The sequence below is a fragment of the Colossoma macropomum genome, unplaced genomic scaffold (genome assembly GCF_904425465.1).
Source record: "Colossoma macropomum unplaced genomic scaffold, Colossoma_macropomum, whole genome shotgun sequence".
NCBI lineage: Eukaryota > Metazoa > Chordata > Actinopteri > Characiformes > Serrasalmidae > Colossoma > Colossoma macropomum.
Window position 1 is genome coordinate 31,474,066 of NW_023494804.1, and position 26,266 is coordinate 31,500,331.

General features: G+C 40.7%; 1 protein-coding gene across 9 annotated transcripts in view; it reads left to right on the forward strand.

Annotated features, from left to right (window-relative positions):
• Nucleotides 1-277: 277 nt before the first annotated feature.
• arfip2b (ADP-ribosylation factor interacting protein 2b) overlaps nucleotides 278-26,266 on the forward strand; it is a 49,621-nt gene continuing 23,632 nt past the window's right edge. For 3 of the 9 annotated variants that reach the window (XM_036594666.1, XM_036594671.1, XM_036594669.1), the window contains exons 1-3: nucleotides 278-589; nucleotides 11,126-11,236; nucleotides 17,847-17,879. In XM_036594666.1, coding sequence (XP_036450559.1) covers nucleotides 11,138-11,236; nucleotides 17,847-17,879 — 132 coding nt within the window. In that variant the 5' untranslated portion in view covers nucleotides 278-589; nucleotides 11,126-11,137. Of the gene's footprint in view, nucleotides 590-3,365; nucleotides 3,581-3,745; nucleotides 3,856-11,125; nucleotides 11,237-17,846; nucleotides 17,904-26,266 lie in introns of those variants that run through there. The other 6 variants (XM_036594663.1, XM_036594668.1, XM_036594667.1 and 3 more) reach the window with 4 other exon arrangements.

Consider the following 26,266-nt stretch of genomic DNA (forward strand, 5'->3'; position numbering starts at 1 on the left):
GCCTCATTAACCACACGCCACATCCACACAAACATCACACAGACATGAGTGTGGATCACTGCGTTCCCTCCGTTATATAATCCTATCCCACTTTCTGAGTGTAATATTCTTGAAATAGTGTAATTTTGGACAGTATCTTTCTTAACCTGCCGCTCTGTAATGGTACTGAACGCAGCCCAGCCGCGATGTTGACCGCCCCAAAATGGCGTCGCCGTATCTAGCTATGTATATCTATGGTCGTGAGTGGCAACCCTCTATTTCCGTTGCCCTTCCCAACATGGCCGCTTTGTTTACGCAAAGTGCGTAGCGTTACTCAGCGTACTCCACGCTGTCCAAGACGAGCCGTCCGTCGTCCTCACCGCAAGGCGTTTCGGGCTGCCGGGGGTTCGGCGTTTGTGACACAAACAAACCGAAGAACCGAGCGAAGATGAGAAAAGGCCGTTCGTGATAAAACCCCACATTCCTGAATGCGCGGTCTTCATCACTTCCACGCTCCCGTTCGGCCTGTCAGCGTAAACCTGCGCATGAACTGCCTTGGACTAGTCCGCTAGCTCGCCCACTAGCTAAGCCTAGGATAGGAACCGCACAGGTAAGAGCAATTTACTCTCTTTTTTACTCTGTTTTCTGTTTTAATTCTTCCAAAACGGGGAATGTGTAATTCAGGCGTTCAGTTTGTGTCTTTAAGGGGAAGAAACCCCGGGAATGTAATGTGTTGTGGCTTGCCAGCTGGCTAGCTGGTCCAGGCTGATGCACAAATAGCGATTATATGGCGAGTAATGAGGGCCACGGTTCACACAGATGGCTGTGAATGCTGCACGCAGCAGGTTTAATCCGTCAGTATTCAGGTGTCTTTGCTGCTGGGTGTCATACATTCAGCTCACACCATTCCCCTGTGTGCGCATTTGAAAAGTATTGGTAAGAGAAGACCTGTGTGGCTGAGGATGAGGTGGTCCTATTTGCTAGTGAACGGGGGAAAAATGGCTCAGAGCCACAACCTGTGTACACCTGGAGCACCTGCTCCCTCTGGTGACCGGATTGAGGCCACTTCATTAAAAGCACCCTTTTCTTTCTACACTCATTGTCCATCATAGCAGCTCCACTTATATAGGTGCACTTTGTAGTTCTACAGTTACAGACTGTAGTCCATCTGTGTCTCTGCACACTTTTGCCCTGTTCTTCAGTGGTCAGGACCTCCGCAGGGTATATCTTTCTCTGCTGTGACACTGATGTGCTGGTACGAGTGGATCAGACACAGTCCATCCACTCTATTAGACATGTCTTGTAGATGTAAACACAGTAGCTCAGCGTTTGTGTCCTAGTCTAGTCCTCTAGTCCTTCGTCGGTGGTCACAGGACGGTCCGGGCTGATTTTTGGTTGGTGGACTATTCTCATTCCAGCAGTGACACTGAGGTGTTGAAAAACTCTGACTCTGACTGATCCACTCATACCAGCGCAACACACTCTAATACACCATCACCTTCAGTGTCACTACAGTGCTGAGAATGATCCTCATGGGGGTCCTCTGGAGGTCCTGACCATTGAAGAAGAAGAGTAGGGTAAAAGGGGGCTAACAAAGTATCAGAGAAACAGATGGACTACAGTCTGTAACTGTAGAACTACAAAGTGCACCTATATAGTAAGTGGAGCTGATAAAATGGACAGTGAGCGTAGAAACAAGGAGGTGGTTTTAATGAAGTGGTCACTCTGTATATATTAATAAATGTAGCGTGGATCTTCTTTGAGAAGGGTTTCCAGACTCCTGACCTTGAGGCCTTAAAGTTATATCAGGTTTGCCTTTCTGTTACTTTGGTTTTGGTTTAAATATATACAGCATGTTTCAGTCTAATCTCTAAACAGTCAGTGACTACAGGCGATTCTGTCAGTGTGTTTCCCTCTAATTACAGATCTCAAAACCCAGTTATAACAGAAGCCAGTGGGCAGTTGCTTCAGCACCTGTTATTCAGATCTCTTCATTAGACTCTGTGTCTCTCTCTCTTTTTAAGGTGGTTTCTTCACCTGTTCTCTAGACCAGGGGTGTCAAACTCAACGAGTAAAAGAGCCATATTAGAAGATCTCATCAAATCTGTGGGCCAGAGGTTTAAAAAATTATTTTATTTCATTTTTTTAATTAATGTTGTGCTGAAACCTAAACCAGCCATTGTTTATTCAAAATACGCAAACATTCAACAGTAAAATACAGGCACTAGGTGCCTATACACCATAAGGTAGTAGAAATATTACGTAAATATTTGAAATATTCAAAGTTTAACCACTTATTGACCGGGGTATATTTTGGTTTGTCCATCTGAATTTACGTGACCAAATCGTAAGGCAAATTATTCAGTAACTGCATGAAATAATTGTAAATTTTTCATTTTTTGGATATTATTTTTTTATTTTTTTGTAAAAGCTCCCCTCAAATTAACAGAACATGTGTTTTATGATACACATATCGCTTTATGCTTACAATTTACTGCCGAAAGCCGAAAATCTTAGACGCTCTTTGTATTATTTTATAAAAGTAAGAAGAGACGCCATCTGTTTATAGTTTATAGCCCAGATTTGTGGAAAAATGGGTCGACTTTCAGTAGAAAAAAAAGTTCAGCTTCTTTTATTATAAGGGTTTAAAATTACATCACCCACCTATTTGACTGGAGAGAAGACAGTTACAGCTCTCATACGACCCCCACCTTTAGAATGTAGCTTATGAAATATGAAAGTTATGAAGAATATGACGAAGTGCGCTTTTGAACCACCTGTGGTCCCAAGGAGTTAAAAACGTTAAACGTCCCCAGGTGTTCAGTCTTTTAAACCTACCTATCTGCTTAAACTAGACACCTGGAATCCTTTCCTTGCTGCGAGTTCATTAAGCCTGGGCTCAGTTTCTGAGCTGCTGAGCTGACGTTCAGTGTTTATATTGACTGAACTGCAGTTAGTGTGTTGGGTGATGGTGTGTAGAATTGAGGTGTAACCGCTGTCCCATAGACTGTTGTTGGGGTAGGAGAGTCAGAGAGCAGATAACATTGCAGTGCATGCTGGGGACTGTAGTGCAGCGCATTATTAATCAGACTAATATTAATAGAAAATTAAAATACCTCTGCAGGCCGGAGAGAATTGTGTCGAGGGTCTGATCTGGACCGCGGGCCTTGTGTTTGACACATGGGCTCTAGTGAAAGATGAAAAACCCAAGACCCCATTCATGAACTAAACAAAGCCCTTGTTTCTTAACAATGCCACCACTAATATTCAGAAGGGAACCTTGAGAGAAGATCGCATTACTGGCGTTGGTTAAGCGCTCGTGGGAGTGCCCGTTATTTGCATTAACAGGCAGCTGCTCGACCAGCCCTGGCGTCGTAAGCTTAAACCTGCTGTTGAGAATTCCATTACAGCCCAGTTGTTTACCCTCAGCATGGGCCGCGTCCGAGTTCAGTTAGGAAGAGTAAATAGTGTTCATGAAGACGTCGGACTGTCTGAGCTCCCTGCGTTTTCATAGCTGTTCCGGTTTTCTTCTTGTTCCTCCTGGTGGTCCGGAGGGGAGAGCCTTTTGTTGTGTAAGGCCTGCCTCTCTCATCAGCTTTCAGTAAGTGTGAATTCATTAAGGGTCATTTCCTCCAGTCTGTGCTTCGCGGGTAGAGGCTTCAGTAACTCCTGGCCTGTGTGTGTTGAGCTTATTAGCCCGAATGGTGAGAGTGTGGACAGGCATCACCACAGGCTCACCGCTTTGATTTCTTCTGTTCCCTTACAGATGGCTTCTGCAGCTGTTTCTTAAGCCGGGGTTACAGTACACGACTTTCACCCCGGTTTTAGCCCCGATTCTCAGTCTGAGCTGGTCGGCTCTAGTCTGCAGATTTTTGGGTCAGTCGGAGACGACAGTTGGAGGGAGAGTCGAGTCATATTTGAGGGACGCAGAGTCAAATTTTTGGCCTCCAGACCAGTCGGAGTTTATCAGACATGTTTGATTTTCCGACCCGACTCCGAGTGTAATCTAGTGTAAACTGATCAACGACCCAATCTGAAGGGATTCCTGCAACAGCCAATGAAAACTGAGAGCGCGAAAGACGAAAATACAGCAAGTAAACAGAGAAAAATGGCGAAAGGTCTCTCACGTGTGGAGCGAAGCTTTTTAATGAGCCGAGTTTAAGGCACAATTGAGTTTATGTACATTTAAAACTATAAAAATACCAACTGATCACATTTTTAATCAGTGAGCCTTATTTACACATGTTTACCTGCTGCTTCTTCACTGTTTCAGCGCAAATGGCAGAGAAAACCGCAGCAGCAGCTCATGTTTGTTTATTTGCGTCTCCTAGTAACAGGGGAACGCGAGAGAACGCAAGAGTTTGCACGTGTTCAGTTCAGTTCCGCAGCAGCTGAAAAGTTGAGTGTAGTGAACCCAAGGCTTTAGTAACAGACCGGAGCTCCATTCATGAACTGAACTGAGGCCTCATTCCGTAACAGTAGTGTTTCAAACTGACAAACCTAAATGAAGTTATTGTTTATGAGGAATCTGGAGGGAGGATGGCCTTACTATGGTTGGTTAAGTACTGTGGTTGTCCTGTGGTGGCCGGCCTCAGCTCCGAGCAGCAAAGCAGGCACTTCCTGAGAGCCCGGCCCACCGATGCTAATATCCAGTCCGATGAGTCACATGGAGGCACATTAGGGAGCTCTGTGCACTCCTTTATTTGCCCAGGCTCGTTCACGGGGCTGAGTCACACGCTGCCTCTCCGCAAGCTGCCAGTGAAAGTCAGAGCCTGTCCCCATCCTTTTCCTTAACGGCCCTCTCACGGATGTGACAGGCTTGGGGGAAGGGGAGGGGTGCATGCAGTGTAGAGCTGTGCCTAAACTGCTATAAAAGGTTAAATCACGATTCCAGTTTTCATGGTTTTGCTTTAATTACTATCTGTATATTTCGCTATTTAGCTGTCTGTCTATTTATCTGTTGATGCTCGTTAAAATTTGCCTGGTTCAGTTGGCGAATGTGTTTAGCCTGTTAACGACTAGTTTGCAGCGGCTACTGAAGGCTAGTAAATTACATAACATCTATAGTTTCTGAACCTGTTTAGGTGTTTGCTGCACATTTTCTATGGCAGAGAAAAAAGTGAAAGTATATAGGAGAGTTCACCATAGTAAATATTAGGGATGGGGGGAATCGATTCTTAGATGTATCGCGATGCGGACGTGGACGATTCTGAATCGATTCACAAATGTCAAAAATCGATTTTCTAAATATTTTATTTATAACATGATGTTGACGGAACGCAAAAGGCGGAACTTGGAAGTGGGTAAGTGCAGCGCCCGGACAGTCTGTGGTAGTACATAACAAAAACACAACTGGATGAGTGAGAAATCCGACCGGCTCCCTCTGCATTAAAGCCAGGTTAGGTCAGGAGTCACAGCACAAATGATAAGAAGAGCCATTTTGTCCTTTCAACAAAAATCAAACCACCTTGGGAGCCACAACATTTAATGTCCAGTATGTCTCAGTATGTATTACTGTCCTAGTTTAGGCTAAACAATATAAACGAAAACACAGATTTACTTTGCTCTGCTTTAAGCTTCGTCTACAGCCGCTTTCCTCCCATCTCCACCAGGACACTTTTCCTCAAAACTAGAAGAGTTTCTTGTAAAATGTCTCTCAACGTTCGACTGTTTTACGAGGCTGAAGTCGCTTCTTATTCGCCAGCTTTTTGTTAGAATTTTCCCGTTCCACCTTAAATTCTGACTGAGGCGCCGAATGTAAATGTGGCACAATTTAAGGTGGAACGGAATGATTCGAAAGAGACACGACTTCATCTTTGCAACGTTTTAGTGTTTGACAGTCTCTCGTTGCAGATTTCACGTACCAGGAAACCAACTGCGCTGCTTATACATACGAATAAGTCCATTCGTCTCCAAACGTTCGTCTTAAATCTCTCTCTGCCTTTTCGTTTGCTAATGTTACTTGCTAGACGAGATTGCGTTGCTATGTGAGAGCTAAGAGCAGTGAATGAGAACCTTCTAGTTCAGTTGCCACATCGCTTCCATTTGATTTATTAATAAAAGATACTGGAAGTAAATTCATTATGGATCATCACAAATACTTTGCTTTAAAAGTACCAAGTTCTCACACAGTGAGAAAAAAGAAATACTGTATAGAAAAAAAGATGCATCAATAATCATTTTATAATCGCATCGCAGCCTCTGAATCGTAATCGGATCAAATTTTTTTTTTTTGGGGAATCTCTGCTGTTTTAGGCCTTTTTCACACTTGGACTGTTTCGGTGTCTGAAGTGGAGTCAGACTGCTGGGAATCATGTTTTGCATATGTGAACACGTCCAATGAACTCAGACCCCCAAAAAAGAACCGAATACAGATCACCTCTCGAGTATGATTGCTTTTTAGTTCGTTTTGTGGTCTGATTGATTTGTGTATTGTGAAAACAAAATGGTCCCAGTCCACTTTGTTCCAGCACTTTAGTGGGTAAAAACTACAACCCCATTTCCAAAAAGGTCGGGACGCTGTGCAGAATGTAAATAAAAATAGAACGCAACAATGTGCAAATCATGTAAATCACATTTTTAAAGGAAAATACTACAAAGACAACATATCAAATGTTGAAATTGAGAAATTTTATTGTTAAATATTTGCCCGTTTTGAATTTGATGCCAACAACAGGTTCCAAAAAAGTTGGGACGGGGGCCTGTTTACCACTGTGTTTCATCACCTCTTCTTTTAACAACACTCTGTAAGCGTTTGGGAACTGAGGAGACACTGCTGTAGTTTAGAAAGTGATACAGGATTTCAGCTCCTCAACAGTTCAGGGTATTTTTAATTTCATAATGCACCAAATGTTTTCAGTGGGTGGTCTGGACTCATAAAGGGTCATAAAGTTTAAATGTTTTCAACTTTTGTGCGATGCACTTCCGTTTTATCAGATATCAGCGGCCACTTTCAAGCCTGACTTTCGACCGCTGTGAGTAATGTGAAAGTAGCTTAAACCCCATAGCCGAAATGAAATGACCACAGACTCGAGAGGTTTGTTGCTTTAATTAAATGGTGACAAAAATTCTAATATATGGTGTAATAAATACAGTGTTCAATAAAAAAAAATTTAGGGTGAACGTTGGTGGCTGTTTAATGGTTTTTAATAGCTTGGTACTGTTAGAGTATTTTGCCATGGGCTCAAACATATACGCTGAACAACGCTGTCCAGAATTCGACATTTCCTAGGTTGGGTCTGAGTTCTAAAGAAGTTATCTGATCTGAGATCTCATCAGTGCTAAAGAGGACCAGAAAGAGAACTGAGTCCTAAAAAGTTTGCTTATATTGTGAACACAAAAAGCACTGAGGTCATTTGCAGCCGGTTCCCTTTCAGGTTCACTTTAACAGAACTGAGTTTGGTTCTTTTAAAATGAGTTATATGTGAAAACACCCGTAGCTTCAATGGCCGCGTGGAAAGCAGTGTAGTGATGAGGATGACTGGAATGAATGTATGATCAATCAAACCAGCTATAACTTACTTTTTTTTATTATTATTATTTTCCATATATTAAGAATAACTGGTCTGTCTGCAAACCTTTGCTGATAAAATGTATTTTAGGCTGCAGTTTGTTGTAGCTAAGAAAAACATTGCGTTTGAATTCTGAATAGAGAAACGGATACCAGATGATTTTGCACTCACTAATAGGCGGACCGTGGTCCGAGTCCAGACCCAGACGCTGTCCTATGTGGTCCTGGACCTATAACCGATAAACTATGGAGAATTATTTGATTTTGATGGGGTGGTCCTTTTGAATCAGCGTAACTTTTCTAGCCTCTACGGTAGCTTTAGCGGCCCGGGAGACTCAGCATGCATTGTAAATATCACATGTGACGCGACTCAGCCAGTCAGATCTGTGCATTACGATGAGCACTGAGACTCGAGGGAGAGACGCACACACAGGGGAGGGACGAGGCAGGAAACAGCAGTCAGAAAGGAAAGTGAGTCAGAGGGAAGTTATTTCACATGACGTGATATAAACAAAGAAAACTGACAATAAATGTTGTTGAAATATGACTGAATTGTACTTTATTTGATTCGACATTCAGTTGTTGACTGTATAAGATGTTGATATACCTACTAGGCTACTTCAGTAAACAGTATATGGCACTGAATCATGATGCAAGTTAGACATTATGATGTTCTGGACTTTCACTTGAGGAAATTTTCTCTAACTGGACCTTAATTTTAATTAAAGACCTCTGAATTTGCATCACAAGCTAGGTTGCCCATCACCAATGCAGCACACACTTTCATTTCCTGATTGTCGTGATTAAAACATGTTGGAAAAATACGGAAATATTCACCTTTTCAAATGGAGAGAGGAAAGTTGGGGAGAGTTTTCTGACCAGGCTTCAGGCTGAACTTGGGCTCCACCGTTCCTTTGATACATTATGCCTTATTTGGGCTCATCGCTGGTCTGATTTCCATAAACACTGACAAACAATGAAAAGTGAGCACTGCATACATGCAAGAAATCCTTTGTATAGTATTGTCATAGGTAAATCATAGGTTTATTATATCCATCTGTACATATTGCAGTTTCTGTAGCCCCTATCGCACATCTTGCACGTCTGGATACTCCACACCTGGACACTTTATTTCAGTACCATTATATGCACATATTTATTCAGTATTGTCGTTATATGCTGTTACCTGCGCCTCCTTGTACATTCATTACTGCACTGCCTTTTTCTTCTCAGGTTATAGATCTAATTCTAATTTTTTGTATATTTCTATTTGTATTTATGCCTGTAAATAGGATTGTTTTATATTTATTCTTCCTTTTATATTGTTTCACCCTTATAATTATTACTGTACTGTGCTGTGTGACTGATACTGGCTGCTAAATGTCCTTTGGGATCAATAAGGTATCTATCTATCTATCTATCTATCTAGTTTTAAAGGGGAATCCCAAATCGGTTCAGATTTTCTGTGTAAGTAAACGGCTGAGATGCTCGGTTTGAGAGAAACTCAAGTCAGAATTGTTCACAGTGGTGGTGATAGGAACCGGACGTCCAAACCTAAAAGCTACATCACAGGAAGTTTTGACATGAAATGGTTATGAAAACACTGCCGGTAACACTTTACTGTAGGGTGCTGTTCATAAGGCTACGTGATACCTACATAGGCTTGTCCTGACAACTGACATAACCCTACATAAATGTTTCTAAATGCTTATTCCAACAGGCATCATCTGTCATAAAAACTACTTTAGCTGACTTTGATCAAATCTAGCAAATGTAACCTTTATGGCAAATTACGCTGATTGGAGTAAGCATTTATTAACATCTATGTAGGGTTAGGTCGGTCATCATGACAAGCCTATGTAGGTGTCATAAAGCCTTATGACCAATACCCTACGGTAAAGTGTTACCACACTGCCTTATGTGTGAAACATTGCTCCGTTGTAAAGGCCAAAACCTTTACAAAGCTTTTTTTTTTTAATCCGTATAAATCCATATCCATTTATTTATTACATATAAACACTCATTAATCCATGTAAATACTCAGAAGACGCTTGTAGGTGCACCAGTCATTCTAGATAGTAAATAAAGTGCATGCATTATAGACATCCTGAACTCTGGTTCCTAGCACTGCTACTGTAAAGAAATCCTGCATGTTTTCAAATAGCTTTTTAATATAAAAACAATAAATCATTTAGTCCTCCTTTAAGTCCGTAAGAGTGCTTGGGTGACACTGATTCTTAATCTGAGTGCTTTACCTCATGTATGTTTGTAGTTTGTGGCCATTGTGTACCTTTTACGTCGTATATTAAAGCTTTTCATGGCTTATTTGTGTTGTAGACATTGCAGCCCCTGGTTCTTCACCAGCGTCTGTAAAAAATAAATAAATTCCAAATAAAAAAATCCTAGATTTTTTAAAAGATTTGGTAAGTTTCTTTACAATTAACCATTTCAAAGATTAATCATTTTTATATCGAACTCGCATTTTTTTTTATTATAGCCCACATTTAAAAATATACAGTTCTTCAAGGTTCTTAAAAAAGATGGTTCTTTAGTAAAGACAGTCTTTCTGTACAGAACCATGAACACTCAGACCCATTTGCATGCATAAAAAGTTCTTTGCATGGTGAAATGGTTCTTCAGATTGGAGAATGTGTTGTATGTGGTTCTGTACAGCATCAAAAAGGGTTCTGGTATTGTTACTTTGTTGCTTGTTGATGTCAAGCTTATAACAATAGAAGAACATTTTGGTCCTGTAGAGAACTTTCAAAAAGGTTCTATATAGAACCATATACAACACATTCTCCATTAATTTGAAGAACCATTTCACCACGCAGAGAACTTTTTATGCATGCAAACGGGTTGCTGAGTCCTTATGGTTCTACACAGAACCACTGTCTTTACTAAAGAACCCTTGAAGAACCATCTTTATTAAGTGTGTACATCAGCAAAAACGTCGTTCTAAGTTTTAAGAGGGGAAACGGAACCTAATAAGAGTTTGTGAACGGCCTGTAGGTGAGTTAGACCAATCAGAGGCAACCAAACCTCCATGTGTTGTGACATCACAACCACAACTTACAGGCAGTTTGACACGCTGCGTTCAGGGGTCGAGCCTCAAGACAAAAAAGGTGGATGTTCTGGTCTTCATGGCCAAAATCAGGCTTAAATCTCAATTCAAAATAAAAATCGCAATTAGATATTTTCCCCAAATCGTTCAGCCGTACTCATCACTGAACGGCTTTGTTTTCATTTTTAGAAATCTTGAAAAATCGATAGATTTCCTCTTTAAAATGAACAGTGACTCAAGTAACTATTTCACTGTATTGGTACTTTATTGTGCCCTTAAGGAAGCATTCAAGGTTCAGTGGCGCTGAGTTGGGCCTTTAGCTGCACAGAGAGCTAATCTCTTCTAAATTGCTTGGTTTCTCAAATGTAGGTCAGGGATTTCTGCACTTTGTAAAATGTCCCTAGTATAGAATAAACCATTGGCCATAAAGCAAATAATAAAATGTCGTTGACAAAACTGGACTGAAATCTTGAGATTTTGCGTTTTTGTAAAGCAGTCCTCATTTTCTGCCTATGCTGTATGAATCTCTCTCCCTCTCATTTGGCTTTCTCTGTCCCTCCCCTCCCCTTCAGTGACGCTCCAGCATGACGGACAGCATCATGAGTAAAGCAGCCACGATGGAGATCCCCATCAACAGTAATGGGGACAGCCGGACTCTTGGGGAGGACGATGGCCTGGAGCAGGTGAGGAGAGCTCCCTTTCTCCCTTTTACTTTCAGCGTCTCTAGTTTGAATCATCTGCGGTAAGTGAGTTCGGAAGTTTGTGGTGTCTGAAACACGTTAAAGTGGCTTTTGGACACGTCTGCTGTTCGAGAGACGCCATATGTTTTACTGACACTGGCATCTGTGCAAGTTTCACAATTTCACCTTTAAGCCCTGAGAAAGAGACTTCCAGGAAGCAGCTGGTTCAAACATTTACCTTTCTTGTCTGTGTGTTTGCGCGAGAGACTCGCTGGAACGCTAAGTGCAGGATATCAGATCTCAGCAGAGGAATTTCTATACACGGTCATAAGAAAGTAATACATACACCGATCAGGCATAACATTATGACCACCTCCTTGTCCATTTTATCAGCTCCACTTACTATATAGGTGCACTTTGTAGTTCTACAGTTACAGACTGTAGTCCATCTGTTTCTCTGATACTTTGTTAGCCCCCTTTTACCCTGTTCTTCAGTGGTCAGGACCCCCATGGACCCTCACAGAGCAGGTACTGTTTGGGTGGTGGATCATTCTCAGCACTGCAGTGACACTGACGTGGTGGTGGTGTGTTAGTGTGTGTTGCGCTGGTCTGAGTGGATCAGACACAGCAGTGCTGCTGGAGTTTTTAAACACCTCAGTGTCGCTGCTGGACTGAGAATAGTCCACCAACCAAAATATTCAGCCAACAGCGTCCTGTGGGCAGCGTCCTGTGACCACTGATGAAGGACTAGAGGATGACCAGCACTAACTGCGCAGCAGCAGATGAGCTATCGTCTCTGACTTTACATCTACAAGGTGGACCGACAAGGTAGGAGTGTCTAATAGAGTGGACAGTGAGTGGACACAGTGTTTAAAAACTCCAGCAGCACTGCTGTGTCTGATCCACTCAGACCAGCACAACACACACTAACACACCACCACCACGTCAGTGTCACTGCAGTGCTGAGAATGATCCACCACCCAAACAGTACCTGCTCTGTGAGGGTCCATGGGGGTCCTGACCACTGAAGAACAGGGTAAAAGGGGGCTAACAAAGTATCAGAGAAACAGATGGACTACAGTCTGTAACTGTAGAACTACAAAGTGCACCTATATAGTAAGTGGAGCTGATAAAATGGACAATGAGCGTAGAAACAAGGAGGTGGTCATAATGTTATGCCTGATCTGTGTGTATATGAGTGGTATAGTGTGTTGGAGACAGTCGTTGTTAGATTGCATGGTTTCCTCTCTTGGGTTCGTAAATAGCCATATGTTGATAGGAGAGAGGAAAAAGCTCTCCCAGTGTTGAGCCTTTGGTAAACAGAAGGTGGAGGGGTTCCATTGTCCCAAGACACACCTAGTCAAAACAACAGTGCAAAGCCTCTAGATCCGGGAAAGGAATGCTAGTCAAACATTGCTCTGTTTGCTGACCGAAGTGGTCGTTTACTTAAATGCGTAGCAGTAGTTTGACTATTAAGCTGACGTAAGAGCTTATCTTCACACGTTACGTAGGATAAATGTTTTAGTGTGAAGAAATCGTGGCCTGTTTGTTTAATTTATCCCATTTCTACAACATTTGCCAGTTTTATTTGTGCTTAAGGAAACATTCTGTCTAAAAGATGGAATGGATGGCCATTCAGACTCGTTTTCACAGTACTGAAAACATTGTTTCCATACAGATGCAGCTTAATTGGTCAACAAACGGTGATGACACTGTTCCTTTAGATGCTGTTGCCTGATTAACTGTCTAAAGCCACGTGTTCGAGACGTTTGACTGACTCAGACAGTGACAGATGGCACTTTGCTGTCCTGTATCTTTTGATAGAACAGAAAAAAGAGGATTCTCAAGGCTTTTCGTCGCCCTGTGATTAATTGGTCAGGAAGGCCAACACCCTTATCATCTGTTATGATGTTCTAAAGTTAGAAGAATTTGAAGGCGACAAGTGGCAACACATTTTCTGTGAAGTGTAACGTGATACTTTCCAGGGCTGCGTCTGCATGTGTAGTGATTCTTTGAATCTTTATATACAAAGCGTTTAATAAAAATAATTATTTAATAATAATAATTAATTTATCATTTGAATAATTGATCATTTCTGTAAGGGTTTTGGGTTAAGTGAGATATTTGACCACTCATTTAGGTAATGTTTTGTATTAAACCGTATCCTTTAATTATCAACAAAACAATTACACTGTGTTTCGATAGAGCATCATATCCTGGGTCCCTAATTGGGGCTGAAAGATGAATCGTTTTAATATGGAAATTGCAATTTAGGACAGTGCAGTTTTCAAATCGCAAGAGCTGCGATTTTCTTTAATTATAGCTACACTCTTAAAAAATATAGTTCTTCAAGGTTCTTAAAAAAGATGGTTCTTTAGCCAAGACAGTCATTCTGTATAGAACCATGAACACTCAGACCCATTTGCATGCATGAAAAGTTCTCTGCATGGTGAAATGGTTCTTCAGATTGGAGAATGTGTTGTATGTGGTTCTGTACAGCATCAAAAAGGGTTCTGGTATTGTTACTTTGTTGCTTGTTGATGTCAAGCTTATAACAATAGAAGAACATTTTGGTCGTACAGAGAACTTTCAAAAAGGTTCTATATAGAACCACATACAACTCATTCTCCATCAATCTGAAGAACCATTTCACCACACAGAGAACTTTTTATGCATGCAAATGGGTTGCTGAGTCCTTATGGTTCTACACAGAACCATTGTCTTTACTAAAGAACCCTTGAAGAGCCATATTTATTAAGTGTGTACATCAGCAAAAACGTTGTTCTAAGTTTTAAGAGGGGAAACGGAACCTAATAAGAGTTTGTGAACGGCCTGTAGGTGAGTTAGACCAATCAGAGGCAACCAAACCTCCATGTGTTGTGACATCACAACCACAACTTACTGGCAGTTTGACACGCTGCGGTCAGGGGTCGAGCCCCAGAATCTCAATTTAAAAAATATATATATATATATATATTAAAAGTTCTTTTTAATGACGGTGCGCTCACTGCTGCAGATATTTATGGATGCCAGTCAGCGACTTCTCACACTGCTCAATGTCTCTGAGCACCACTCAGCATCATTTTATTATTACATTAAATCAATTCCAGAACCAAACCACAAGAAGCTCTAAAAGGCAGTCAGTATAAAGTCTTTAACCCCTTAAAATCCCAGGCTTATTACATACTGTGGCTTATTATTCAGTAACTACAGGGGCTTCTGTGCAAACTGGCTGAGCCATTCTTAGATTATAGAAGTTTGTAATAAACTGCAAGAAGCTTATTGTTTGTACTTCAGGTAAAGTTACTAACCCAGCCACATTGTAACGTACACCGGTCAGGCATAACATTATGACCACCTCCTTGTTTCTGCTTTCATTGTCCATTTTATCAGCTCCACTTACTATATAGGTGCACTTTGTAGTTCTACAGTTACAGACTGTAGTCTGTACAGCAGCACTGCTGTGTCTGATCCACTCAGACAAGCACAACAGAGACTTTTTTCAGAGAGGAAAAAAGAAAAACCGGCAAGATGGCTGAACAAGAGACCAAAGAAACACTTTCTCCATTAAAAAATTACGATAACGACCGTATTATCTTAGTTTAATGTCGTTTCAGTGTATTTTGGTCTTTTTCTTCATAACAAGCATAAAAAATTGCTAATATTATGCTAATGTCTCGGTAGCTAGCTAACTTTCCCATTCCACCTTAAATAGTCCAGCAGTTCTGACGCCTGAAGCGGCAGAATGTAACTGCTGCTCCATTTAAGGTGGAACGGGAAAATTCGAACAAAAAGCTGGAGAATATCTGACTTCAGCTTCATATCACTGAAGAATCAGCACTGCTGTGTCTGATCCACTCAGACCAGCACATCACACACTAACCACACCACCACCACGTCAGTGTTACTGCAGTGCTGAGAATGATCCACCACCCAAATAGTACCTGCTCTGTGAGGGTCCATGGGGGTCCTGACCACTGAAGAACAGGGTAAAAGGGGGCTAACAAAGTATCAGAGAAACAGATGGACTACAGTCTGTAACTGTAGAGCTACAAAGTGCACCTATGTAGTAAGTGGAGCTGATAAAATGGACAATGAGCGCAGAAACAAGGAGGTGGTCATAATGTTATGCCTGATCAGCGTATTTCATCTCACAACTTTTAGTTTGAAAGCAGTGAGTTTGTGAAGACATTCTCAAAATAGTGTTGAAACTAAATCTACAGGAGGAGAGTGTAGGATGAGCTTGACGTTTATGGATGTGATTTGCTGCTTTTCATCCGAAGTGCAGTAGCCTTTAGACGGCTGCAGTAGTCCTTCTGTATTTCCCTTACTGCGCTAAACAAATTAGAACCTCTGACCGAAACATAATACCCTCTAAGCTGCCCTGTCAGTGGAGTATAGAGGTCAGACAGCTTATAAAAATGTGTAACATTAGAGAGAATTAAGTTTACTGGTGGTGTAATACTAATATTAATGTTTAATAATATTAATATTTTAAGGTTTATACCACACGCACAGCCTGCATGAGCACTGGGGACATAGTGCTGCACTTATTTTCAGGTTTAGTATGAGTTCAAGTTTCAGTTTGAATCTCTGCAGAGCTCCTCTGGTGACATCCTGTGAAAATAAAACTAATGCATGGCCACAACTTAGTAAGGCGTGGGAACAAGATAGTTAAGTCGTGACCATGACTTAGTAAGGCATGGAAACGAGATCCTAATACGTGGCCATGGCTTAGTAAGGAGTGGGAACAAGATCCTAATGCGGGGCTATGACTTAGTAGGGCGCGGGAACGAGATCCAAATGCATGACCCTGACTAATGGGTGGCCACGACTTAGTAAGGCGTGGGAACGAGATCCTAATGTGTGGCCAAGACTTAGGCATGGGAACGAGGTCCTAATGAATGGCCATGACATAGTAAGGCGTGGGAACGAGATCCTAATGCATGGCCACGACATAGTAAGGCATGATTTCATTTTTACGGAGCCCCGCTGGCGACATCCATGCGTGGCCACGACTTAGCAAGGCGCAGGAATGAGATCATTAAGTTTGTGGCCATGCATTAGGATCTTGTTCCCACGCATTAATAAGGCATGGCCACGCATTATTTTTATTTATGCAGGATGTCATCATCAGGGCTCCGTACATTTCCATGCCTTACCAAGTCATGACCCTGACTTAGTAAGGTGTCGGAACGAGATCCTAATGCGTGGCCACAACTTAGTAAGTCAGGATCATTGCCACACCTTACTAAATTGTGGCGACAACTTAATTATCTCATTCCCACACCTTACTAAGTCATGACCATGCATTAGGATTTCATTGCCACTTGTTAATAAGGCGTGCCCACACATTATTTTTATTTATATGGGATCTCATATGGATGCATAACATAAGCCCCCCCTGCCCACTTTACTCTGATGGGCTGCACTAAAATGCCTTGTTTTGATCATTGACAGTGGTTTCCATGATAGATGATAGCAGAGGGTCCTATCAGCGATACAGTTCACAGTTTTGATGCAGTTTTACATTGTTTTTCAATACTTAATTTAAATGTACAGTTTACTGTTACTGTTAGCTCATTTGTCACCGTATCTGCTGTTTCTTTACGTTTCCATGTCATTACTGTGCAGTTTGCCCATGTTTGCCACTCTGATCGATCTCTGCACAGTTCGTTTTATTGTGTGCTAATAAAAGGGTTGAAGATCACCACAAGAAATTGTTATATTGAACTGGCAGAGATCTGTCGATAAGTGTTTCTAATGAGATTTTCCTGTGTTTAATACAGTTCATACTGTGTATGATATGTGCAGTCAAGGCCATAAATATTTAGACAGAGTTATTGTTGTTTTAGCCGTCTGCCGCAGCGTTGGAGTTGAAATTAAATGATGATTAAATGAGTTGAATGATAATTCACAGTCAAGCTCAGTGCTCACTTTTAAGAAGCATCTAAAGACGTCTCTCTTTAACTCAGCATTTAATTAAAACTCTAAGTCTCCTGGTTTTTATCTTCTAATTTGATCTGTTTAATTTTCTTCTGGTTCTAAATAAATACTAATGATTTCTTTTATCACCTGTCTGTAAAGCACTTTGAGCTGCCACCGGCATGAAAAGTGCTATATAAATAAAAATTATTAATAAATGCAGTGCAGACTTTTGGCTTTAATGTGAGAGTATTTACATTCAAAACAGCTGAAAGTTGTAAGAATTATAACCATTTGTATTCATTTCATTTGAGCCCTGAAAAATTTGGGGGCTATGCATGAAAATGGTAATTCCTACACTGTAAATATGAAAGTCTGTGCTCTTGAGCTCATGTTCATTATTTAATTCAATGTGCTGTGGCAGACAGTTAAAATGAATATAACCCTGTTGATGTCCAAATATTTATGATGTTAAAATTTTAGGTTTGCTGAAATTGTAATTCATGGATATCAGTTCAGTCTTTTTATGCCTTGGTACCCCATACAGCTGAAATGAGTTTTTCATCATCACTGTTATTTATTTATTTATTTATTTATTTACTTATTTTTTTTATCAGCACTTGTTTTTGTTTATGCATTGTTCATTTTCTTTTCTTCATGTCATCCTTTTCCACCCATGTCTGTGCAGGCTCGAAAGGTACAGTGGGGATTAGATGAGAAGGTAGGGCGCCCCCCAGGCCAAAGGGTGAGGAGAGCACTGGTGGAGGGTTCAGAGCCCACCGCGGCTCTGTGTGTGTTTGTGTGTCTGTATATGTTTGTGACGGGGAGGGTGTGTTCTTGTAGTGCTATACTTGTGAGGACCCCATGTCCTCACTGTGATAGGAATATATGAATTTTTTGCTCAATTGAGGACATTTTGCTGGTCCTCACTTGAGCATGTGTTTTCACCACAATTACTTTTTTATTTGAAAACTAAAAGAGAAAAATTGCCTTTTGGATACTAAGGTTAAGGTTAGGTGTAGTATTGTTTAGCTACAGTATCACAAAAATCAATAGAAACCTATGGACGTCCTCATATGTATAGCAAGACAAACGTGTTTGTGTGTGTGTGTGGAACTGTGTTGTTTGGCCCCTGATTTTGGCAGAACTCACGGGATGTTTTTCAAAATTATTAACAGAAAGTTATTAATTTAGTCTGTTAGATGAGAAAAGTAAATATCTATATTTCTCATTTGCTAGTTTTGAAAAACATCCTGCTGCAGTCCTACAGTTCTATTAACCAACAACTAAACATTAGACACAGTGTAATTAACATAAAAATCCATTTGGAATAGCGTTAATAAAGGATTCGAGGATATTTTTGCGTTTCGCATACACTGTATAGGCGCCGCCAGTTTGAGGACCGAATCAGGGGGTGACTGCGCTGCGCGACGCCTTCAGTTAGCTGTGCTTTGTGAATGATTCACCTGCAAGACGCGACAGAAGCTGAGAGACGAGAGACACACAGACCTTTAATTCAGTGTTTTCACTCCAGGCTTGGAGACGCTGCACTGTACAGTTTAGTGTTTCTCTCTGCTGTTCACCTCGTTCAGCTCAAGAAGGGATTAATTAACTAATAATATCAGGTATTTTAACCAGGAAACCACAGTTATGCAGTGCAGGGGTTTCAGGACTGGAGCTGAACTCTGAACTAACTGCACTAGCAAACTTACAGAATCATGTCTGTCGAAACACGACGTCGTTTTCCGACCCACGACATTCAGTCTGATATTTAACATTTATGTTTCTCCATTCAAACGTCATTTAAATCAGAAACAGAGAGTAAAGTTATACCGGCGGTCTGCAGCTCCGTTAGGGGGGCGACTGTTTATCTCTCGGCTGTTAACATCAGCTAAAGTGATCTAAAGGCTGGCATTGATCACATCTGTGTTAATTAGCTGATGTCGTTTCCCTCCTATGATGACAGAGTTTTCTCCTCTTTATGCAGCACCATGGGGTCCTTTACCCACCCTGACGTGAAGAGCCGGTGGGCTTCAGTGCTTTTAAATGCTGTGAGAGACTCCAGGATAGGGAGAGCGGCCGAGTATGAGATTAATATATCAGGAAAACACAAATTTAGTAGCTTTCAGCCAGTTTAAGTGGGATCAGGAGTTCAGGGGGAACTGTATAAGGATCGCAGACTATTTTTTCGACTCAGCCGAGGTCATTTTAGCCATCTTTCACCTGTAGATATGTTCGTGCGGAGCAGCAAAGCCAGAAATTCGGTCCCAAATATGGCGGCCACAACAGAAAAATCACATGACTGAAACCCTCAGAATGGTTCCAGTGGATTTCTGTTCCTCATAACCTTCTGTCTGTTGTTGTGTTCGTAAACTGAGCGTGTGCCAGTGTGTAGTGTGTTACTAATCTATCGTCAGCACTTTTCAGTGAGCGTGCGTTTGACGTTCGTTTCAGAATGAATGCCAGGCACAGGCAAATGCTGATGATACCACATGCTTATCCCTGTCGGGGACGTCACTCCACCTAAATGCTGAATCTCAGCCTCCGCTGCTGCGTGTCCCCGTCAGTAATGTTCCCATGCCTTCGTTTTGTTCGACTGGTTGGAGGAGATGATTGGCCTGCTCAGTGGGACAGGACTGTTTAGGCTATCTGGCATCAGATGCCATTTACTGCACTGCTGATGTAATCAGAGCGTCTTCCTGCTGCACACTCTCGAGCGCACCCTGTTTAGAGTGATGAATAAGCCATTTCTGGTGTGCTTAGTGAATGCCAGTGGGCAAGTTCTTAAAGGGCCGGTGTTATAGGAAACCAATTTTCCCTCACTTTAAAAAAATAAATGAATAAATAAGTCGTTTAGTGTAATACATAAATAAAATAAACATTTTGAGTATGAGTAACATTATGAGTATTGGTAACAGTCCCTTCCTGAATGGTAATATGCATGGAGACCCATACAACCAGCACAATCAGTCACTGAGTGCGTTTACATACTCAATAATCCGATTATAATCTGATTTCTGCAGTTATCCGATTATTCAAATGGTCATGTAAACACCATACTCTTAGCATTGTTGTCATGGTTTTAATTTGGTAAGCAAAAAGTGCTTTTAAAGCATTTTTTTTTCCCTCATTGTAAGATAAATGAAACCGCAAAATACAGTGATTGACAGCTGAATGTTTCTCTCCTTGTTCAACAGTCCATAGGAACAATGTCATACTCTAAAGCAGTGGTTCCCAAACTTTTTACAGGTTCATACCCCTTCGGATGTTAAACCTCCTGCTGCGCATCCCCTCACCTTATATATACACGTGCACGTATTGCCATGATATGCAATATATTTTTTTTATACGTCTTGAAAATTTGAATAGTTTTTGTTGGTATTTTAATCAAAGTATGAGCAATATAAACTTGTACAATCTCGACTGTCACATTTCTAACATTATGTGAAAACATTAATTCGAATTAACAGAATTAATTGTGAAAATCGTCTAATTGACAATTTCCAACTATCAGCTCCAACTGCCCCAAAGTCTGCAGACTAGCCAACCAGCACAGACTCAGCCTGAATGAGAGTGTGCACTGAAATCTTGTAGCGTAACTGGTTTAAAGTAGGCTTCAGTAGGCTGTCGTGCTCAGAATGCATGTCTGCTATTTCAGGCTAGCATTGTTACAAGATTATATTCAGTCATTGAGTCATTTTTTTATCTCACCAATATCCAGTCCAGCGTTTTCTGCTGATGTTGCCCTGATAGTGATACCTGGTATTGGTTCAGTGCCGTCTCTAATTCTAAGGTATAACCCAGAGGTTGGAAAATGGTGATGCTAAAATAACTGATGACTGTTTTGGCGTCTTAAACCATGCAGACAGCAAAAATGGACCTCAGGGGAAAAAAGAAAACACATCAGAAATGTAGGATATGGTCTGTAAGGGTGTTTTTACATATAGTTCTTTTTAAATGAACCGAACTGAGTTCTGTTAAAGTGAACCTAAAAGGGAACCAACTACAAATGACCTCAGTTCTTTTTGTGATTACAGTGTAGACATTTAGCTTTATAAAAGTCCTCTTTAAAATATCACGTTTATGATGCAGTGACACTTCATACCAGACATATTGAATAATACTGAGTAGTGTTATTTCAGTGCAGAGTGATGTGAGGGAATATGCATGCAAAGAGAGTCTGTGGCTGTAAATGATCAGATAATAGTAAAAGGTACTATTAATGTGCCACACGTCCATTTTTGTGCCCCTATCGTTTACAGATATTTTACACTTGGAAAAACATGTTAGGCTTAAAATTTATTTATATTTTAAAATAAAATAATACGTTATTTTACAATTTCACCTTCCTGAGCATCAATTTAGCAATATTGGTTTTTAAATCAGTTATACAGAATTCCAAGCACCACAGAAGAGCTCGTCACAGTCATGTGTGAAGGCTGAGGCCATATTCTGAGGTAAAAAACGTTTTTCTGCAATTTTAACTGCAATAATCTCTACATGACTATGAAATATATAAATTAAATGACGTAAAGAAAACAAATGCCAAATAAATATTATAAAATATATAATGAAAGTTGTGGTCCCCAGGAGTCGTGTCACTGGTGTTACCACGTAACAAAATATCTCTTATTTTGAAATAAAAGTCACACTGATGACATCACTTGACTTCCTTTTACCTGTTTTCTGAGGATCTATGAAGAAAAGCTCATGGTGAGTCCACTGAGTCTTTCAGTTATCAGAGATTCTCATTTAGCTCATGATTTCATATGAAGCTTTTAGCTGAAGTCACTGGTGTGACCGACTTTATTCTTAGGTAATTGTGAAAAAATAGAATACAAATGGATTAAATTCCATATTTTAGTGGATATTCCATGATTGACAACATGTTGTTTGATGCTCTGTAGCAGCCATTTTGTAAAATGCATTGTTCATTAAAAATGTCTCTGGTGTTCCTTTATTATGTGTAACACCAATGAGGATCGGTAACACCAGTGACTCCTATGGAGAGATAGAAAAGTGGATGTTTCTGTAGAATGACCCGGCTCCAGAAACACACAACCAAAGTGATAAGGCTAAGCGCTCATCACAGCAGCTGCAAAAAAACATCTCACTACTTCCGTGAACTAAACCAACAATTAGTGAGTGATACTCACTTCATTCACACAAACAACAGGGCACAATAAACTGATGATGGACTCTAAGTTAGTTTCTCCAGAATGCGTGCTGCACAGAAGGAACTGGAGAGAAATGCTTTCATCGCCAGCACAGCCTTTCATACATATAACAATAAACAGAGAGCGGAATCCCCATTAGAGGTCGGGTCAGTCATGTGGTGGATGTTATAAATACCACACTCCTTACTCATACATTCACATCAGAGCACAACACTATCCATAAATATGCCATTGACTTCAGATAGAGCTGGGCGATATGGCCAAAAACGTTATCACGATAAACAAAATTCATATCGTTCGATATCGATACGTATCGCGATAAATGTCAAATCATGATTTCTTTCACGTTTGAAGGCTGATTTTGCTCCTGGGTGGTTAATTGTGGTTTTAAACTATCACTTATGGTCGACAAACACTCGGCAAACAGTGGAACATTTCACTAATCTGTCATGGACAGTGGGAGAAAGTTTCTGAGCTGTTTTTATCAGCTGGAAAAGCACAGCTGCCATTTTTGTAATAGTCATGATTTAAGAAAGAAAACAGATTATTTTTAGCTGTCTGGTGACGAGCGCTCGGCTACCCCGCTACAAATGCTAAACAAGTGGCCAACAACAGAGCTAAACTCTTTAGTTTCTCAACAACGTCAGCTCGGTTCGGTCGGTCACTGCGGTCACTCCTACCACATCCATGTCAGAGCAGATCACAGTATTCAGACACCAGCTAGACGGCTGGGTTTCTCTATGCTACCGTAGTAGTTTAAGGGGTGAACCGCAGTATATCTGACGCTCGCTGTGTAAAAGCATTATCTGCAGTGTGAATCTCTCACACCAGTCACAGAGTCCTCCTTTTAGGCACGTTTAAACTGAAAGCGGTGATTTTGTGTCGTGTTTGATCTACAGTATCATCAATGTACCATGTTGTGCCGGAGCGCTGCTTCAAGTTAGCCAGCAGCTAAAAACAGCTAGCCTGGAAAGATAGCGCTCTCCTGCTCTCCAATGCCTCACGGCTTCCTCAGTTTACTTTCGTTTAAATCAGGGCTGTAACTGACATGAACCCACTTCTTTCTTCCACTTTCGTTGCTCGAGAATGCACTAATACTAAAATATGACTGGCGCTGTAACAGTGCTGTAGTTGTGAGGATCAGACGTGATTTAACGCTGCTAAAGCTGGTTAGGATGTACAGAAAGAGGTGAGTTCACTGTAGGACAGTACAGTTACACCACTGACCTCGTCACTCAGACTCAGTCACAGGAGAACAGATCGCCGGTCGCTCCACTCAAACAGGGACTGTATAACTTCGCGTTTCAGCCGTTGCTAAAGTATATTTGGCGACCCTTTTTTTTACTCGTGGCCCCCTCCCTCTCTAAGTCGAACAACTCGGAAGTGCGCCCTCTCCTGGCGACAGCAGAGTAGTGTCGCTTTCCTTGCAGTAGAAAACGCCCACCAGGGCTTTCGCTAAAACGTGGAAGTGTGAGAATAGTGTATTATATCGAAAATTTATCGAACCTGTCTTATCGCTCTATCGAGGAAAAGTTATATCGCGATACTTATCGTTATCGTTTTATCGCCCAGCCCTAACTTCAGATTAAACTCAGTATTCATCCACTTGTAGCGATTTTACTGAGTGTTTCTTGTTCAGGAGTTCATGAATGGAGCGCAGAGCTGTTTGTTTTGGTGAATTACTGCTGTAGTTGTGAGGCGAATATGAAATAAAGATTAGATGATAATAATATGACATCTTTTGATGTACCCCCAGCATCATTTGCTGTACCCCTAGAAGTATGCGTACCACAGTTTGGGAACCACTGCTCTACATTTCTTTATGGAAACTTGTTGACCTTGATTATTAATAATAATCACTTATTTACAGAAGAATTATTTATTTTAATTCATTTATCGTATTTGCTGTTTATAAAAGCAGTAAGCCACTTCAGGCTGTGCAGTACAGTGAGTTTATCATGGGAAAGGGGGTTTTACTCATGCCTAACAACACCCTTACCTGTGATAAAATTACCCTAACACACAGTCTATTGTGCCTTATTGCTTTAGTTTATCTTGGGTAAAACATCATTAAAAAGCTCAACTACACACAGTTTACTTGCTTTATTTACTTGTTTGCGCTCTCGGTTTTTATTGGCTGTTGGGGGAATCCATTTAGATTGAGTTGATGGCCATTCTACACTAATAGATTACATTCTGAGTCGGGTGCCGTTCGCACACGACAAGTTTTTTTTTGGGTGATATTGCAAAAAAGTAAAATCTTGATATATGATAATTTATTAAAGATTTTCGATTCCGAATTTTTTATTTTTATTTTTTTTTTTATTCTTGCATAATGCCATTGAAAAAAGACACTTTCTTTTTTGCACTTTAATTTAAAAGACTGCAGAAGTGCAAAAGTAGTAACAGCACCACCTATAATTATTAAATCATGCAAATAGTGGTTACTTTCAAATATCCTTTCAAGGGACTCAAACTGTGCAAGCATAACAAAATTTGTAAGAAAAAAAAAAAAACAAAATACAAAAGAACCATCTTAATTAGTGATTTTCTTTTAAGAATAGCAAGCAGCTTCCTTAAAGCTCACAAGCAACTCTCACTTCAAATAATGTGCCAGCATGGCCTGCTTACATTAAGAAAAGTGCAAACCACAAAAGTCTTTACAGGTTTTTTGAAAGGAGCACAAGCCTATCTACTGTTTCAGGCTTGAGAGACGCCCTCTGACAGGTAACAACGTTCCCAGCCGCACTGAACACTCACTAATTTTCATCGCGTTGTTTTACTCATTGCTCCCGTTCCGCTGGGTGTTTGTGTCGTGAGCTGGAACAGATTCGTCGTACTGCTACATTTGGTTGCAGCTGTCTTTTGACACAACTTACACTTTACATGAATTTGTTCAACATCTGACTTTTCAAATCCGAACCAGTTCCACACCACTGAACTGATGTTTCCACCTTTCTCTGGTACGAGCTCACTCCTGAGCGAAGCGCCACCTGCCTCTATCTTGGAGTGTTTGTGTTTTGTTTTTGTTTTTGTTTTGTTTTTGTTTTTGTTTTTTTCCTCCCGCGCGTGGCTGAGGTCAGCGCACAGACCTGCGAGAGGCGGCATTTTTTATCTAAGATGCCTTTTTTTTTTTTTTGTACGTCTTGAAAATTTGAATAGTTTTTGTTGGTATTTTAATCAAAGTAAAAGCAATATAAACTTGTACAATCTCGACTGTCACATTTCTAACATTATGTGAAAACATTAATTTGAATTAACCGAATTAATTGTGAAAATCGTCTAATTGACTATTTCCAACTATCAACTCCAACTGCCTCAAAGTCTACAGACTATAGCCAACCAGCACAGACTCGGCCTGAATGAGAGTGTGCACTGAAATCTTGTAGCGTAACTGGTTAAAAGTAGGCTTCAGTAGGCTATCATGCTCAGAATGCATGTGTCTATTTCAGGCTAGCATTGTTACAAGATTATATTCAGTCATTGAGTCATTTTTTTATCTCACCAATATCCAGTCCAGCATTTTCTGCTGATATTGCCCTGATAGTGATACCTGGTATTGGGTCAGTGCCGTCTCTAATTCTAAGGTATAACCCAGAGGTTGGAAAATGGTGATGCTAAAATAACTGATGACTGTTTTGGCGTCTTAAACCACGCAAACCGCATAAATGGACCTCAGGGAACAAAAGAAAATACATCAGAAATGTAGGATATGGTCTGTAAGGGTGTTTTTACATATAGCTCTTTTTAAATGAACCGAACTGAGTTCTGTTAAAGTGAATCTAAAAGGGAACCAACTACAAATGACCTCAGTTCTTTTTGTGATTGCAATGTAAGTGAACTATAAAGAGGACTCGGTTTTCTTTCTGGTCCTTTGAGATCTCAGACCACAACTCCATTAGAACTAAGACCCCTTTCACGCCACTCATGG